Source organism: Protopterus annectens, chromosome 9.part0 (genome assembly GCF_019279795.1).
Source record: "Protopterus annectens isolate FY-2018-M chromosome 9.part0, PAN1.0, whole genome shotgun sequence".
NCBI classification, from domain to species: domain Eukaryota; kingdom Metazoa; phylum Chordata; order Ceratodontiformes; family Protopteridae; genus Protopterus; species Protopterus annectens.
Genome location: NC_056743.1, coordinates 73,922,555 through 73,939,006, shown reverse-complemented (window position 1 = coordinate 73,939,006; position 16,452 = coordinate 73,922,555). Strand labels below are relative to the sequence as shown.

General features: G+C 38.4%; 1 protein-coding gene across 2 annotated transcripts in view; it reads right to left on the bottom strand.

The window, feature by feature from the left end:
* Nucleotides 1-15,078, bottom strand: part of LOC122811042 (F-box/WD repeat-containing protein 7-like) — a 1,408,110-nt gene extending 1,393,032 nt beyond the window's left edge. For both annotated transcript variants that reach the window (XM_044082576.1, XM_044082577.1), the window contains exons 1-2: nucleotides 14,999-15,078; nucleotides 11,807-11,905 (exon numbers count right to left, since the gene is read on the bottom strand). In XM_044082576.1, coding sequence (XP_043938511.1) covers nucleotides 11,807-11,905; nucleotides 14,999-15,049 — 150 coding nt within the window. In that variant the 5' untranslated portion in view covers nucleotides 15,050-15,078. The remainder of the gene's footprint in view (nucleotides 1-11,806; nucleotides 11,906-14,998) is intronic.
* Nucleotides 15,079-16,452: the final 1,374 nt, after the last annotated feature.

Genomic DNA, 16,452 nt, shown 5'->3' with positions numbered 1-16,452 from the left:
CAAGGATAAAACCCAGGAACCCCACTCGGCCTTCCTGAGAACACTGGAAAATATGAAGGTCTCTCCAAACACCATTATACTGGGTGACTTCAACTACCCAAACATAGACTGGGAGCATTACTTTAGCTCCAACACCCTAGCCCAAAGGTTCCTAGAATTTATAAACTCAAATGCTATGGAACAACTTGTTACCACTCCCACAAGAGGGGAAAACATACTGGACCTGATCATCACCAACATGGGGACTCTATGCTCCAGACCAAAAGTGTATCCCTCACTGGTAAGATCAGACCTAATCTCACTGGATATTCACATCCCGACCCCACCCCCTGCCCAGAAAACCACAGTGAAAAACTTCTCTAAAGCAAATTTCACACTCCTCAAAACTGAGGTGGAATCCTTCAAAGCCTGTGGAAAACGCGGCCCAGACCACAGAATCCTTTATAAACGCATTCTATGAACACCTTCAGGAATGCATGGATCATGCGATCCCAAATAAAACCAAGACCCAATCCTCCAAAAGCAGATGTCCTGTCTGGTGGACCCCAGCCATAAACAAACTATACAATAGAAGGAGGAAGCTACTAAATGACAGAGCAAAATCCCAAAAAGGGAAGGCATCACTGATCAGTATTAGCAAAAAACTACGGGCACATAAAATTGTCTAAGGCCAGCTTCGAGAGAAAAATTGCACAGGACACTAAGGATAATCACAAGGCTTTCTTTAGTTAAGTTAGGAACCTGGGTGGTAATTCCCAGATATGCTCAGAATTAGTCCAGAATGACAAAAAATACACCAAACCCACAGACATTGCCAACATCCTAGCTGACAGGTTCAGCGCAAACTTCTCCCCCCCCCCCCAAAAGGGCAAATATCTATCCCCGCAGAGTGCTGCCCCCCTGACATCTCAGATGCTCAGGTAAGAGCCGCCCTCTCCAAAGCAAAAAACACAGCATCAATGGGACCAGATGGTGTCCCGGGCTCCGGGGCTGCGTCCTACATGAACTCCAAGAAGAGCTAAACCCAACATAAAACTACTGTTCAATCTCAGCCTTACTACAGGATATGTGCCCAAAGAGTGGCGTACAGCAACAGTGGTCCCTCTCCATAAAGGTGGTGCCTCAACGGATCCTGGAAACTATCGCCCCATAAGCCTGACTAGCTTGGTCTGCAAAGCTATAGAAAGGATCATCATGGACCTCATAAATAAAGATATTGGGGACCTACAAACACTGGATCCTACCCAGTTTGGCTTTGTTAAGGGCAGATCCTGCCTCTTAAACCTGGTTGATTTCTTTGAAACAGTCACCAAGGCCATTGACGAGGGGAAGGTGGTCCACACAGCCTACCTGGACCTCGCAAAAGCCTTCAATACAATATCCCACTCGGGCATTATAAATAAGCTCACCAGCTTAAATATAAACCCCTATGTCACTAGATGGATTGCAAACTGGCTCAAGGACAGACCCACATGGTTAGAATTGCTGGAGCCATGTCAGACTCCAAACCAGTTACAAGTGGTGTCCCACAAGGCTCAGTCCTGGGACCTCTCTTGTTCGGTATATATTTCTCGGAGGTACAGGCCAACATGGAAGGACTGTGGCTGACCAAGTTCGCAGATGACTGCAAACTGGGTGCCATAATCGACTCTCCAGCCAACACAAGCATCCACCAAAAGGGCCTCATAGAAACAGACAACTGGTGCCAGAGCCATGGCCTCAAGCTAAATGCCAAAAAGTGTATAGTCATCCCCTTTGGCAAAAACAAAGTGCCCACAAATTACCACATAGGTGGTAATCCATTAAGTACAGAAGTAATTAGGGACCTGGGGACCCAAGTTGATAGCAATCTCTCATTTGACAACCACGTGGCCAAAGTGGTTAGAAAAACATTTTATATAGCCCACCTAATCATGAAGGGATTCACACCTAGATCAGGGGAGGTCATCGTGCCTCTTTACTCATCCCTCATCAGGCCCATAATTGAGTACAATGCCCCTTTTGGGATGTACCTTACCAGACACCTGCAGCAACTGGAAAGACCTCAAAAGTACCTCACCAAGAGGATCAAAGGGCTCAAACAGGTGCCATATGCTGCCCGGTTAAAGAAACTCCAGCTCTACTCAGTGGCATACTGCCTGTTCAGAGGCGATCTGTGCCTGACATATAAAGCCATGTCCAACCCGGAATTAATGGACATGCTGCACCTCAGAAAATCCAAATCCCATCGAGCTACGCACTTGAGAAACTTGAACCTCAGCACTGAAATAAATAGGACATGCTGGAGGGACAGATTCATAACCCAGAGGCTCCCTTCACTCTGGAATAAAATCCCAGTCCAGGTTAGGCAGAGTCCCTCATTGACTCTCTTCAAGAGGAATCTTAATGAGTGGATGGGAGATCGTAGGTTTACCCCGGGTATTACTTCTGTGTCACTGTTAGACAGAGGCACAGTATACTAACCTCGAAAAAGGGCATAGCAAAATAAATTTAAAATGCGTGGCGAAAGCCAAACACATTCTGGCTAGGCTTATAAATGCCCTAGGGCAGACAGCCTAGTATAAACCTATGAACCTAAAATTAAGATCCCAAGAAAGGGGAATGGGCTTTCTGGGGGAGGAGGACTGATATGAAGATCATCTTTTATAAAATTGTTTGACCTCAAATGCAGATGTCAGAGGAGGATTCAGTGGCAGACAGGCAGATATTTCTGACAAGTAGGCTTTCACAAAAGAATATACCAAGCCAGTATGCAGTGATTCACACAGGTAGAAAAGAACCAAGGGGATCCCCACTGTAAAAGGGATCCTAATTAAGCTTGATACACCAGACAGAAAATCACCTCTATTTGGACATATGATTTTCTGGTAATGGGTTTCCCGGCCTTTAGCACATCCTCAGAAAATTATTGTCCGAAAAGAAGCAAAACCCTATCACCCAAAGTGTCAACTGAAGAGTGGACAGGTGAGTATGAGGGAAGATGGTCTTTGTCCTGTGTCAAAAGGTCCATATGGTGAGGTAATTTATGATGATTGCCCCTGGCCAAGGAAACCAGTGTTGCCTGTGCCAAAAGGGAGTCACCATCAAGATTTTTGGAAAGTTTTTTTCTATCTTGTGAAGGACCTTATGAAGAAAAGGAAGGGGAGAAAAAACAAAGGAACATTCCCTTCAAGAGAAATACATGGCATCCACTTTTCAAGCCAAAAGACTTGGGACTCAAACAGAACAGAGGAAGTTGTCTATTCATAGGGGAGGCAAAGAGATCCAGCTTGAGGAATACTCCACCAATGAACTATGTCAAGAAACACATCCCTGTGAGGCTGTGTCCTGGACCTGCTGAGAACATCTGCCACAAGACTGCACTCGGAAGGTATATAGACTGCCTATAGGGTGATCTGCACACTGATGGCTATTTCCATGCTTGAAAGGATAGTCTGCAAAGAAGTTAAGACCTTGTGCCCCCCCCCCCCTTGTTTATGTACTACATGATTGTGGTGTAGTCTATATAAACCTTCAAGGGACCTGCCACCCACAGCAAGTGGAAAGCTTGAAGAGCCAGAATGAGAGCCCTCATTTACTTTATGTTGATGAGATCCACCCTCTGCTGAAGGGATCAAAGGCCCTGAACCTTCAGAGTGACTGAAGCAGCTTCTCATCCCAGCACCAAGGCATCCATGAAGAGTTTCTGTGATGGCTGAGGAGGTTGGAAAGAAACACCTGACTTGACAGAGATCTGCTGAATCTACCAGTAAAACTCCAGTTTGAGAAAAGGGAGCAAAGAAACTAGATAGTCTAGTGAGTGGCAGTGTTGAAGCCACTCTAAAGCCAGACTCAGGGAAACAAGAGGATGGTAGAAGCCAAAAGCCCTACAGCCCAGAGAAACACCCTGGCCAGAGAACAGGACAGGGGAATCAAAGAAAGCAAGCAATTTGTGAGATAAATCCTTGGAAGCCGGGAGCAAGGCTAACTTTGGAACAGTTTGGATCCTGCTGCCTATAAAAACGTGATCGTGAGATGGATTCAGCATTGTCTTTTGAAGGTTGACAGTGAAATCTAAGCTGTGTAATTGAAGCTGGGTAAAATGAAGATCCCAAAGGGCAAAGAAGAGAGCTGAAAATGAGTGGAACAAACAGGAGAAACAAATTTCCTGACTAGAGGGTGGATAGGAATATGATGGTAGGAGTCCTTTAGGTCCAGGGAAACTAGGAATGCCTGGAGAAGCAACATAGTAAACAGTCTGATGAGAAAGCATTCAGAAGAACAGCACTAAGAGAAAAGTATTAAGAAATGAAAGATCTAGGACAGACGTCCAGGACCCCCTCTTTCCTGGGGGCCAGAAACCTTCTCAAATAAAACCCTAGACCCTTCTCGGTCTGTGGAACTGGTTAAATGGTATCTTGATCTAACAGACCCTGCAATAACCCTGGAAATGAGGAAGTAGTTCTGCAGGAAGTTGAGAGATACTGGATAAGGGAAGGGGTTTTCCAGGCCATAAAGTAACCGTGCTTTATACTGGATAGACTCCAAGAGACTGTGGTGATCTTTTGCAAAGCTGGAAGAGACAGAGAGCCTAATGGACAAAAGGGAACCTGCCCATTAGGAATGGAGGGCAGAATTTCAGATGTCTGCAGACCTATCAGGAAAGAACTGCTTTTGGGCCTAGGTGATCGAATAGGCTTATCAGTAAGCATGTGTAGGAGCCTTCTTATTCTTGGAAGACTATCTAAACAATCTGTGCAAAAAGGCGGTCTTACTAGGACAGTTCTGCTGAAACTTGTGGATGGGAGAAACAAAAGATGTGCTTCAAATCTTTCATGACCTTACTCTGATCTTGTAAGGTCTTAAAGAGCTCTGTCACAGCAGTACCAAAAAATCCAGAGGCGCATCCAGGAGTTTTGCTTTAATAACATCAGGCAAAGCCAGGAATAGCACTTCACCACAAAGTCAGAGGAAGCAGCCCTAGATGAGGCATCTGCTGTACCATAGTTGCACTTTATAGAGAGGCATGCAATCTCAAGAAAGAGCTGAGATCTTACCCTCAGAGTCAGGTATGTCAAAGACCATTTCCCAATCTGGGAAAGAGATAAAATGCATCTTGGCACAAAGGTCTGGTATTTTATAACCCTAAAGGCTAAAGAAGCAGAAGAGTGTACTTTCTTACCGATCCACTGCATAACACTACTGTCCTTGTCCAACGGAAGAAGCTTAGAGGGCGGCAATAGCAGAGAAGGCTGATCAGTAGACAGGGAAATCAACACTGCATCAGACGAAGGGTATTTTTTTACAAGAATTTGCAGGCATCAAGCACCTTGTAAAACATCTCCGGTTTCTTAGGGGCTTAAGGATGGGACTCTGGTTTCAGAAAAGCAGCAGAAATTTTCTCCAATAGAGCAGCCAACATAGGAGGAACACCAGGTGGTTTAAAAGAGTCCCATCTGTAACTCATACCATCTTTTCAAATGGGATTGCCCCCAAGTACTGGCCATCCAGAAATGTTCCCTCATAAGCAGGACCTCATCTCTAAATGATACTTCCTACAAAGGAGAATTAGGACTGACAGATTCCTCCTCCTCTAACCCACAGTCTAAAAGAGAAGGCAACGGAGAGAAATAGGCTAGAGTCAGACTCCTCAATGGAAGACTCAGGGTCTCGCTCCCTTTGGGGGTAGAGGATCATGAGACTGCAAGAACCAACCCCCTTCGCCCAAGATCCCCTTTTGGGGATTTGGCTCGTGTGTCCCTTATGCATCTTTCACCTCAGACATGGGACATATGACACATGGAAAATTCCAGGCTTTGGTAGACTGGCCGAATGTACTGCTATCCATGGGGCAGGATATCCCTATTTTAACAAATATTGCTACAGTAATTAAGGATATTTGTTTTCAAGATAATTTTAAAGGTTTATATTTGAAAACCCATTTGTAATTAATCACATCATTCAGTCCAGGGGTACTGCAAGCATTTATCAACTGACATTGCACTTCACTACTGTCCAAAGCAGTTTCAGCATCATCGCCTGTCATACCAAGATCAACACTAATATACAAGAGAGAAATCTTTTACAAGCAGAACTATATTTACAATCATAACATTTACATGCATCATTTGTTGCAACTTGAGCTGATAAAGGCTTTAAGGCAGTATATGAACAAAGAAGCAAGATAAATGAAATTAGTTAAAATGTGGATATTGATATCCAATTAACGTTGTCTTCTCTATTAAAAAAAATACTCGTATTCCTATCTTGACTAATATTGATCTTTCTCCCAGATACTCAGGAAATCTGTAAAACTTTTAATTTCCACTTGTAGAAAACAATATGTATACTAGCACCACTGTCAACCAAATAGCAAAGCAGCATCACTCTACTTGTATCAGGGTCTATATTACATTGACCAACGCTTAAATATTTGAATCTCTAAAGGTCAACCTTTAGAGATCGAACATTTAAGTGTTCGAAAATGTAATAAAACAAAAAAAGATAAACTGAAAGGGTTTTAGCAGGGGGCAAGCCCCCCTGCACCCCCCACACCCCCCTACTTAAATATACCAACTCCGAGATCACACTTCAGTGCACAGTAAAGCGGAAACAGGAAATATCCCATTCCCCTACACTGTAGCGTGATCTTGGAGTTGGTATATTTAAGTAGTGGGGATGTAGGGGGTGCAGCCTTTAGTTTTTTTTTTTTTACTTTTTTATTTTTTTATTTTTAAAGATATTCGAACACTTAACTGTTCAATCTCTAAAGGTCGACCTTTAGAGATTCGAATATTTAAGAGTTTATCTAATATAGACCCTTGTATCAATAGTCAAATGTATTTTAAATAATATTTAATTTATCTTGCTTTAATATAAAGCCAGAAAGGCGCTCTCTCAGCACATCTGAAAATGCATTTGAGAAGTTTCTACTTCAAAATCATAATGGTTCATAATACGCCTACTGGCCCTAAACTATATTTTCCATTAAATACTCTGGTACCGTACTTTCAAAATGTGAGTGTTTTTTTTTCTTTATAACTTAGTAACTTCCTTATCTTTTTCCTATAAATTATTAAATCCAAATTTACTAAATAACTCTAATGAAAAGTAAATGACAAATTCAGTACTTGAATTCCAAGAGTCCATACGGATAGATGATCATTAATTATACTATGCAATTGTACAAGATAAACCAAACATAAAACTTAGCTTTGTTAAGCATCTCATGATTAAATAATTATCCTGCCAAGAATTAAGTAGGGCTATGATATCCCCCATTGCTACTCCAGTCATTTGTCCGCATATTTTCTCCCCACAATGCAAAAAATAAAAAATAAAAGTCATCTTTGACCACAAATAACTTTCTCTGAGACAAAAATATCTCCACTTTTTAACAAGTGTATACCAAAAACCATTGTGCACCTATCTAGTGTGAAATAACTGAACAGCATGATTTAATTTCTACTGTTACTAAAATATATCCAACTTCTAAATTACTTAAATTTTCAATAAGATGGATGGAATCCCCAGTACAAGATTTAGGCTATTTTATTATTTCTTTTATCATATGTTCTATAAAAATCACTTGGAGTTCTTGGTTCTCTACCAATACAGAAATTATAGGTCTTAATGTTAAGCTTAGCAAGATTTTTATGCACCTTAGGCAACCCAAACACTCAAATATGGTTAATCATACCCTACTTCTTGAAAAACTAAAGCACCTTTCTCTCGACCTACAAGCATTACAATGGTTCAGATGTTATCTTCAAAATAGACAGCAAGCTGTACTCTGGGATAACAATTTGTCCTCCTTACTTCCTGTTAATATTGGAGTCCCTCAAGGCTCTATCTTAGGTCCACTTCTTTTTTCCATATTTATTAACGACCTCCACTTGAACATACCCCACGCCACTTGCATCCAATATGCAGATGACTCTACCTTAATCTGTACTACCAATAATATACCCTCACTCCAATCCCTAACCCAAACTGTATTCCAAAAAGTAGAAAACTGGTTCATGCAACATCGTCTTCTCCTGAATCCAAAAAAAACAAAACTACTACTTTTTACACCAACTCATAAGTCACCCACTCCATTCTTCTCTATAACCTCCAATAATGCTACTAATATAGCACCAGATACTACCACCCGCCTACTAGGTGTCACAATCGACAATCATCTTAACTTTGATGACCATATTAACTCCACCATAAAGACTGTTAACAAAAAACTTGGTACCCTCTACAGAATCAAACCATTCCTTACCCCCCTCAGCCAGGCAAACTATCGCACAAACTCACCTCATTTCTACCCTTTTCTATGCTTCTGCTATATATACCAACCTATCAAAAAACAACATCTCCAAACTATCTACCTGCTATAATAGTATTGCTAGATTCATCACATGCTCTCCCTTTAAAACCCACCACTGCCTTAAACTTAAACAACTAGGATGGTTAGAATTACAAAACCATATACTCTGTCAACAGTTACTTATGACACAAAAGATCCTATACCACCCCAACAATACCCCCATCCTCTCTAATCTGATCTCTCCATATAAAAATCTGGCTACACTACGTTCTGCAAATAAACTGCTCGTCTCCTTAACTAAATCAAACAACAAAGCTGGTGACTCTCTTTTCTCAAACACTATAGGAAAAAAATGGAATCAGCTCCCTCATGAACTATCTACCCTAGCATCTGCTTCTCAATTCAAAAAACAAATAAAAACATCTAAAAACTAAGTGGCTTTGTCCTTGTGCAAACCCAGACTGAAACTTGTATTTCACTCCTACTCCAACCCTACCCCTCCCTCTTGCCTCCAAAACTTATTTCTCTCCTCTTGCTTTATTCTTAGTAATTTGATAGGATTTGGGAACTTTGTTCTTTCTGCAATTGCCCTGGAGCTGTATAGTGCATTTGCTTGTTTATGTCTGGTCTGGCTTTTGCCTAAATGTTTTGTAGTCACCGTTTGTTAGTCCCATTTGCTTTTCTCATTTTACCTATGTTACTATGGTACTGTTGCTTTATTACTTTATTTTACTTGTTTGCTTTTGTTATATTGTTATTCTTATGCTTGGAGCTTTTCTCCCCGGGCCTCTACTGAAAATGGACATGTATCCAGTTAGACTAGCCCGGTCAACAAATGTAAAATAAATAAATAAAATAAAAATGTTAAAACCAATCCTTCCTGATATACATCAAAACAAAACCTACTTCAGACACTAGATTTTTCAATATTACAAAAGCTTTTCACCTAATCAAGTACGTGTTATACAACTCCATGGTATATTCACATTTTGAAATGTCTACCTTAGATATGATCTGCATTTAACTCAACAGTAACTACTCAGTGAAATGCAAAGTTAAAATTTCCACCAATACATATAAACAGGTATCCCTCAAACATTAGTCTTGGCCCCCAACCTGTTCAGTCTATTCATCAACTCTCTAACTACTAACCTTAAATAATCCAACCTCATTCTTTATACAGATGATCTCATGCCCTACCAATCTACACTTGATTACAAAGCAAAACTAGATACACATCTCACTCTCCATAACTTGTATTCTTCAATACTCACTATGAACACGAAAAAGATGAAAAACATACTCTTTGGAACAGCTCACAAATTAAACCAAGTACCACTTCCAGCCCCCTATCTTTGACTAACCAACCAATAGAACAGGTCTACTTCAGACAACTAGGTATCACCCTAGATCTAGCTCTAAATAAGTCACCATGAATCACAAATTTAAAATGTAAAATACACTCCATCCTATTAGGATGTTGCAAAACCTCTTAATTCTTACCTACAAAAGTAAGATGCACTACAAGTATAGATCTCCTGTAGCCATAGCAAGCTGGTTCATTGCTTTCACTTGCCTTTACAAAAAAGACCTACAGAGTTTTTTCAATAATGCAATGTCTTTCTCCTCTTACTTAAAATTGTGCACCATTTTGTCACTCTCAGATGAACCAAATAGTTCCCTGTAAAATATTGACCAAAGTTACTTCTTCACTGTATCATATACAAAACACTATACTATGCCAATACTCCCCAACTAATGCATAGGCTGTCAATGAAATCAAACCCTTTTATCAACTTCTATATCAACCCAGCAAGTATTAAGTGCTTACTAGGCCTACAAGCTCCCTTTCATATGCAGTCCATACATTCTTTATCCTTGGGTCACAGTTATGAAATTCATGTCTAGGTGTAACCCACATGATCTCATAGTATAACAACTTTCAAATGAATCTATGATAAATCACATCAGAACAAACATTCTTGCATCTGTGAACTAATCCAATCAAAATTCAATCCACAGCATCCACCCAATCATCACACATTTATGCAATCTGCGAGCCACACCCTGCTGACACAATGAACCACAAATCTTGAGCCTTTACACAGTTTATAAAGAGCCCTAAAGTCTGACTTAGTACAGTGTGTGCATGCTTTACTGTTCTGAACCTCTGATGCATTGCACCTAAACACAACTGTTTTGCTTCTATATTTGTCTGTTCAGCTTTGTTACTCTAACAAATCCTAATGAAACAATGAATCATAAATTATGGAGTATCCTGAACATTTACATAGCTCTAAGAAATCCTACTGTCTGAATTTGTAAATACAGTGCATACTTTAATGTTTTGAACCTTGTCGATACTTTGCACTTAAGCACATACTAGATATGTTTGTAATGTTTACTGTTCATCTTACCTATTTTTACTTCTGTGCAGATAAAAATTTCTCCTTTCATATTCCTGTTCTGAAAGACTCCATCTGGGATTAGTGCACTCCCCAGCAGACAGACAACACACAAACTTGACTGCCTTCCAGGACACATTTTGTCTTTCTCTATACACAATCTCAGCTTACAAGTATTTTTTTTTCTTTTTTTATTCAAGATGGACTTCTCTGGTTTTCTAGCAGCATATCTTCTTCTGCCCCCTTCTTTCCTACTCTAATTCATTCATTCTCTGATGGCCATGTTTTGTCATCAAGCATTTCAGGGGAGCTGCACCCTAGCCTCACATTTATTGGATGGAAAACAGAAGTTAATCCTGGGCAGGGCAGCTTTCTGTACATTGCTTACAGAGACAGACACAAACTTATAGCCAGTTTGCAAAATTCTCATTCACCTGTGCTTGTCTTTGAGATCTTAGAAGTAACAATGTCCATGTGATATTCAATGATGTAGATTTTGCACAGAAGAAAGTTAACTGGCAAGCAAAGCATCAGAGATTTGGCAAATATACATTTCCTTATACCCTATGGTATTCCTGCCACTGCAGGCATGCCATTTTAATTCCAGCTGACTGACTTTCATCTCCACTATTTATATTTACAGCTGTAATAACTATCATCCGTGTTCCTTGTCACGTTTTGTACAAGGCTAGCGATCCTTAGCTTCTTCTGATGACAAAGCCTCGAGAATAATTAAAACTAGAATGTCTCCTATTGGCGTGCATCTGTTCACTGAACAACGAAACTAGTTTGGTACAATTATATAAACAAAGCCCGGATTCTGGAGTAAACATCTGAACTTGTAGATGACGACAGTTGCCAAGAGAAATGCATACATTTACTTAAGGACTACTGAATACGCATTCTTTCTCATGCACAATCTAACTCGCCACCTACTTTTTTCTTCCTTGCACTGCACGCCAAATGTGCACAGAGTTAAAGTTAGCATATTAATATTAATGAACAAAAACAAACATTATAAGCAATTGTTATAATTTCTTTCATTCCAAAAATGGTACCCCAATCCTCATAAGCACAGAATGATAATTTTTTCCATTTTAATTACCTGACTGGCCCGCAATAGATCCAGAGGTGAGAGATAGTGAAGAATTTTCATTGCTACCTGCTCTGGCAGTTGACTCAAAAAATCCCGGAAATGCATCACCTGAAAAATATGACCAGAAGCATTTAAATACAGTTAATCTATTGCACTTTCTATACTGCCCAAGTTTACCTTTGCTGCAGATTGTAGGTCATTTCTAGTATACCATGTACACTTTAACTACTATTCAGCATAGGCAAGATGTCAAAGAAATGATAGCCCAACAGAATATCACTGGACTACAAATCATTGTTAAGGAAGAGAGTTACCGTGAATCACAGTGGGAAAGAAAATAAAAGCTCTGCTGCAGTCCGAAAGAAACCACAGGAAAACAAGCCATTCTTCCTTTTTAATATTTCTCATTAGTGTACTTGTGAAAGTGCTCTGCAAATATTTGCCAAGAGGAAGTGTGAAATGCTTGTATAAATATACCATCCAGGAGGGGTGATGCAGAATATTTATATAAAATCAATCTAGGTGTGTGACAGAATGCCTGATACATCAGATGTTCTGCAAGCTATACAGAGTTAATAATGCTGCCATAAGGAATGTTTATAAAGTGATACTGCATTTGTTATTAAAACACATTATTTCTGGAGCTGTCCACACTAAATGACTGCATTTCTACCAATTTGTATGTATAAGTGTACATTTTGCATTGTATTTTAATTTAAAATAACCCTCCAGCCATTTAACTGAGTATTGCACAGGGTTATAGTTTTTTTTAACTGTGTTAAATTTTAATATGAAAATTCCAGGGAAGTAATTTTAAGAAAGCTTCTGTCAGATATGCTATTGTACAGTTTTATGTACAATTCCATTTGTAAATTTTGTCTAGTAGTCATTTCCGTAGACTGCATTTTGGATCACAGTAGCAGAATTCAGTGTTATAGTTCTGGCGCCGATTTCATACCTCTCAACTGTACAGATTTTCACAGAATGTCCAGATTTTTAGCTCATATTTTTGGTCTGTTCTTCAATAAAAGTAGTGGTATTCTACCAAATCACAGGGATGATCTTAGGATTGAAGTCACTAAATAATGATATACAAATTGACTTTCAGACTTCAAATCCTTCAGAAAATGCATGCTAAAACAAATCCTGTTATTCTAGCAACTTTTTAAGCATATAAAACTAAGAATTAAAACATGTCCCTATTTTTGGCCCTTTGTCCCCCCCATTTTGCCGGTCTTTGTCCAGATTTCTCACATTAAGAGGTTGAGAGGTATGATTGTGGTACATTGATAAGTTAAAAACATAAGCTAAAAATATTAAATTTTGACAAAGTTGTATGGATTTATTTAAAATAATGGTATAAAAGATTTATCAGCATACTAGTCTCTCCATAATGTAAAGTTTCCATATCATCAATTTTTCTAGATTTTTTTCCACACTTCAGTTGCAGGTCAGAGTTGTAGGGTAAAATAATGATTATAATGCATATTATATATATATATGTGTGTGTGTATATGTATATATATATATATATATATATATATATATATATACACATACACACACACATATATATATATACACACACACACACACATATATATATATACACACACACACACACACACACACATACATTTCATATGTATAATATATGTTATCAAAGTGTAATCATTCTTTTCACATAGAATAGTGAAAAGCTAGTACAACTAATTAAAAATCAGCTTTATTTTTGAGAGCAACAAAAATCAAAAAGTCGACAAAGCAGCTGAAGAAAAAAATAGATCAAAAAACTGCTCAAGGCTTGGAAAATACGAAACCACAGACTAGCGTAACTTCCACTGTATTCAACGCTTTCGTAAAAAACTTCTTCAGAACCAAAAGGAATATTACATCAAGCATTCATTTAAATACTGCACACAAAATCAATCAATTACATAGTGTAAAAACATAATTAAAGAGCCCTTTACAAAAAGCAAATTCATTCATCATTATGCACTATAGAATAGGCATAATTGAGTACATTACAATAACAAACATAAAACATATACTTCACGATCTTTTAAGAAACATTTAATATTGATGGCTTCATTTAACCCAGGAAAATGATCTGCCTGTAGTTTAATTTGCCATCCAGCCTCTCTGAGCCAAAAAATTCCTGTAATCACCCCCCCGATGTCAGGTTTACAGTGTTCCAGGATAGAAAACAAAATTTTTTTTTAAAACCAATACATTCAACACTATGTTTATAAAATATTTGTTTTTTGTCCTTTTTTCTAATATTATACATATGCTCCTTCATTCTAACATTTAATTTTCTAGTAGTCATACCAATATAAAATGATGAGCATTTGTCACACACTGCAATATAAACAACTCCTTTTGTTTTGCAACAAAAACTACCAGGGACCCCTATGGTATAAAGTATGTGAGGATGCTGAATGTAGGGACCTTCTAAAATAAACCTACAGACGGAACAGTCATGATACTTGTGCATACCCTTGTTGATATGCCCCTTCTTAATGCTACATGTGCTTCTATCTCTCCCCTTTTCAAATGCTCCTTTCAGACTATGTTCATTCCTATAAACAAACTTCGGTTTTCCCTTAATGGCTGCCATTAAATCAGCATTTCCTTCAAGGATCTTCCAATTATGATTTATAATATTACGTATACCTATATTGTCAACACTCATATTCATACTGAAACATAAAATTTCAGTATACTTTCCAGTTTCCTTAACTTGGAGTGTTGGCCTATTTTTCAAAATGGGTGGATACAAAGCTGCACGTTGCTTAGAGATGTCATCAGCTGCTTCCCTTAAACTCTCACTGTATCCTCTCTCCAAAAACAATTGTATGATGAATTCAAGTTCATTAATAAATGTCTCATCAACACTCGTCACCCTGCTAGCTCGTATGAATTGGCTTTTAGGTATATTATTCAGCATGAATTTCGGATGTTGACTAGTTGCATGTAAATATTCTTGAAAGTTTCTTTACGAAAAATACTGCTAGTAAAGTTTTCTCCCAATGCATTCCATGTCAAAGTTACATCCAAAAAGTTAATGGAATTTCCATAACATCCCACAACAAACTTCAAGTCAGAAACCTCCTTCAACTTATTACAAAATAACTGCATTTCTCGAACCTCTCCATATAAAATAAAAATTAAATCTATAAATCTTTTATAATAAATTACTTTGAATTCAGTTTTCAAGGAGTCCAAGAGGGTGTGTTCCCACCACCCCATAACTAAGTTGGCAAAAACTGGGGCTGCTGGGGACCCCATCGCAACTCCTTGAACTTGCTTGTAAAATCTATGATTAAAAATAAAAAAATTATTTTCTAAAATAACTTCCATAGAATCACAATAAAAACTGACTTCTCCATTAGATATATTACTACATTGCTGTAAAAATGCTCTCATTGCTTCTATCCCCTTGTCGTGGGGTATGGACGTGTACAAAGACACTACATCTAGAGTAAACAATGTGCTGTGTTGGACTGAATAAATGAGCTTCATTCACAAAACGAATGCTATCTAAAAAATCCCAAGAGTCCCTCAAATATGACTTCATTTTACAAACAATAGGACTAAGCATTGCATCAGTCATTTTTGACATACCCACTGACATAATTCGGGGCAGAAATAATAGGTCTGAAGGGAGAGTCCGTTAGGCTTTTGTGACTCTTAGGAATGCCAAACATCACCCCTATTCTAGGATGTTCTACTTCACAAAAATTGTACATTGCAGAATCCACATTAATGCACATCAAATTTTCATACAAAAAGCTGTTAACATATCTGAAACTTTTCTGTATGTCCTTTGTCGAAACAATATTATATTCATTCACGTTACTGAGCATAGATTCCATTTTATTAATATAATCCTTTTGATTCATCAAGACAGGGAGCCCTCCCTTATCACTTATTATTCTGATGTCTCTAGAAGTCAGTAACTCTTTCATAGCTTTTCTCATGTTGACATTCAAGTTATTAAAATAATATTGACTCTTGCTATTGAGCAAAGCTCTAATCTCATTCTCACATGTTGTTTCAAACACCTGAATAGTATGAATTAAAGCTGGATTAAAGTTAAAGGTTTAAAAACATGCTGTTTTTTCTCACATCTTTCAAAATATATCTTCAATTTAACTTCCTAGTAAATTTCTTTAAATCAATGATGGTTTCAACTACATCAGCTCGCCTAGTGGGAATGAAATTTAAACCTAACTTTAATAGTTGAACATGAAATTTGTTTAAAATACAGTCAGATAAATTTAAAATGTCCTTTTCAAACTTCCCCTCACCTACTCGTTGTCTGTGGATGATTCGGACATTAATCTTGCCTTCTTTCTGGTCATCTTCTGCTGCTAGCAAGTCATTTGCTCTTTCTCCGAACTTAAAAAAACACCGTTTGATAGCAGTGTCACTGTTTTCTTTATCAAAAGTTTTAGGTATAGATGGAACAGCCGTTTCTTCAACATTAACCATAGAATCTTCAGTTTCTGAGACACTGCTGAATCCACAAACACTGTCAAAATTACCCATATGCCCCGCTTGCTTAAATAAAGTTCCTTGTGCATTGGATTTAAGGTGGACCGAAGAAAAGGTGGACCACTTGTTGTTAGGTCTGCCAAACAGTTTTCTTT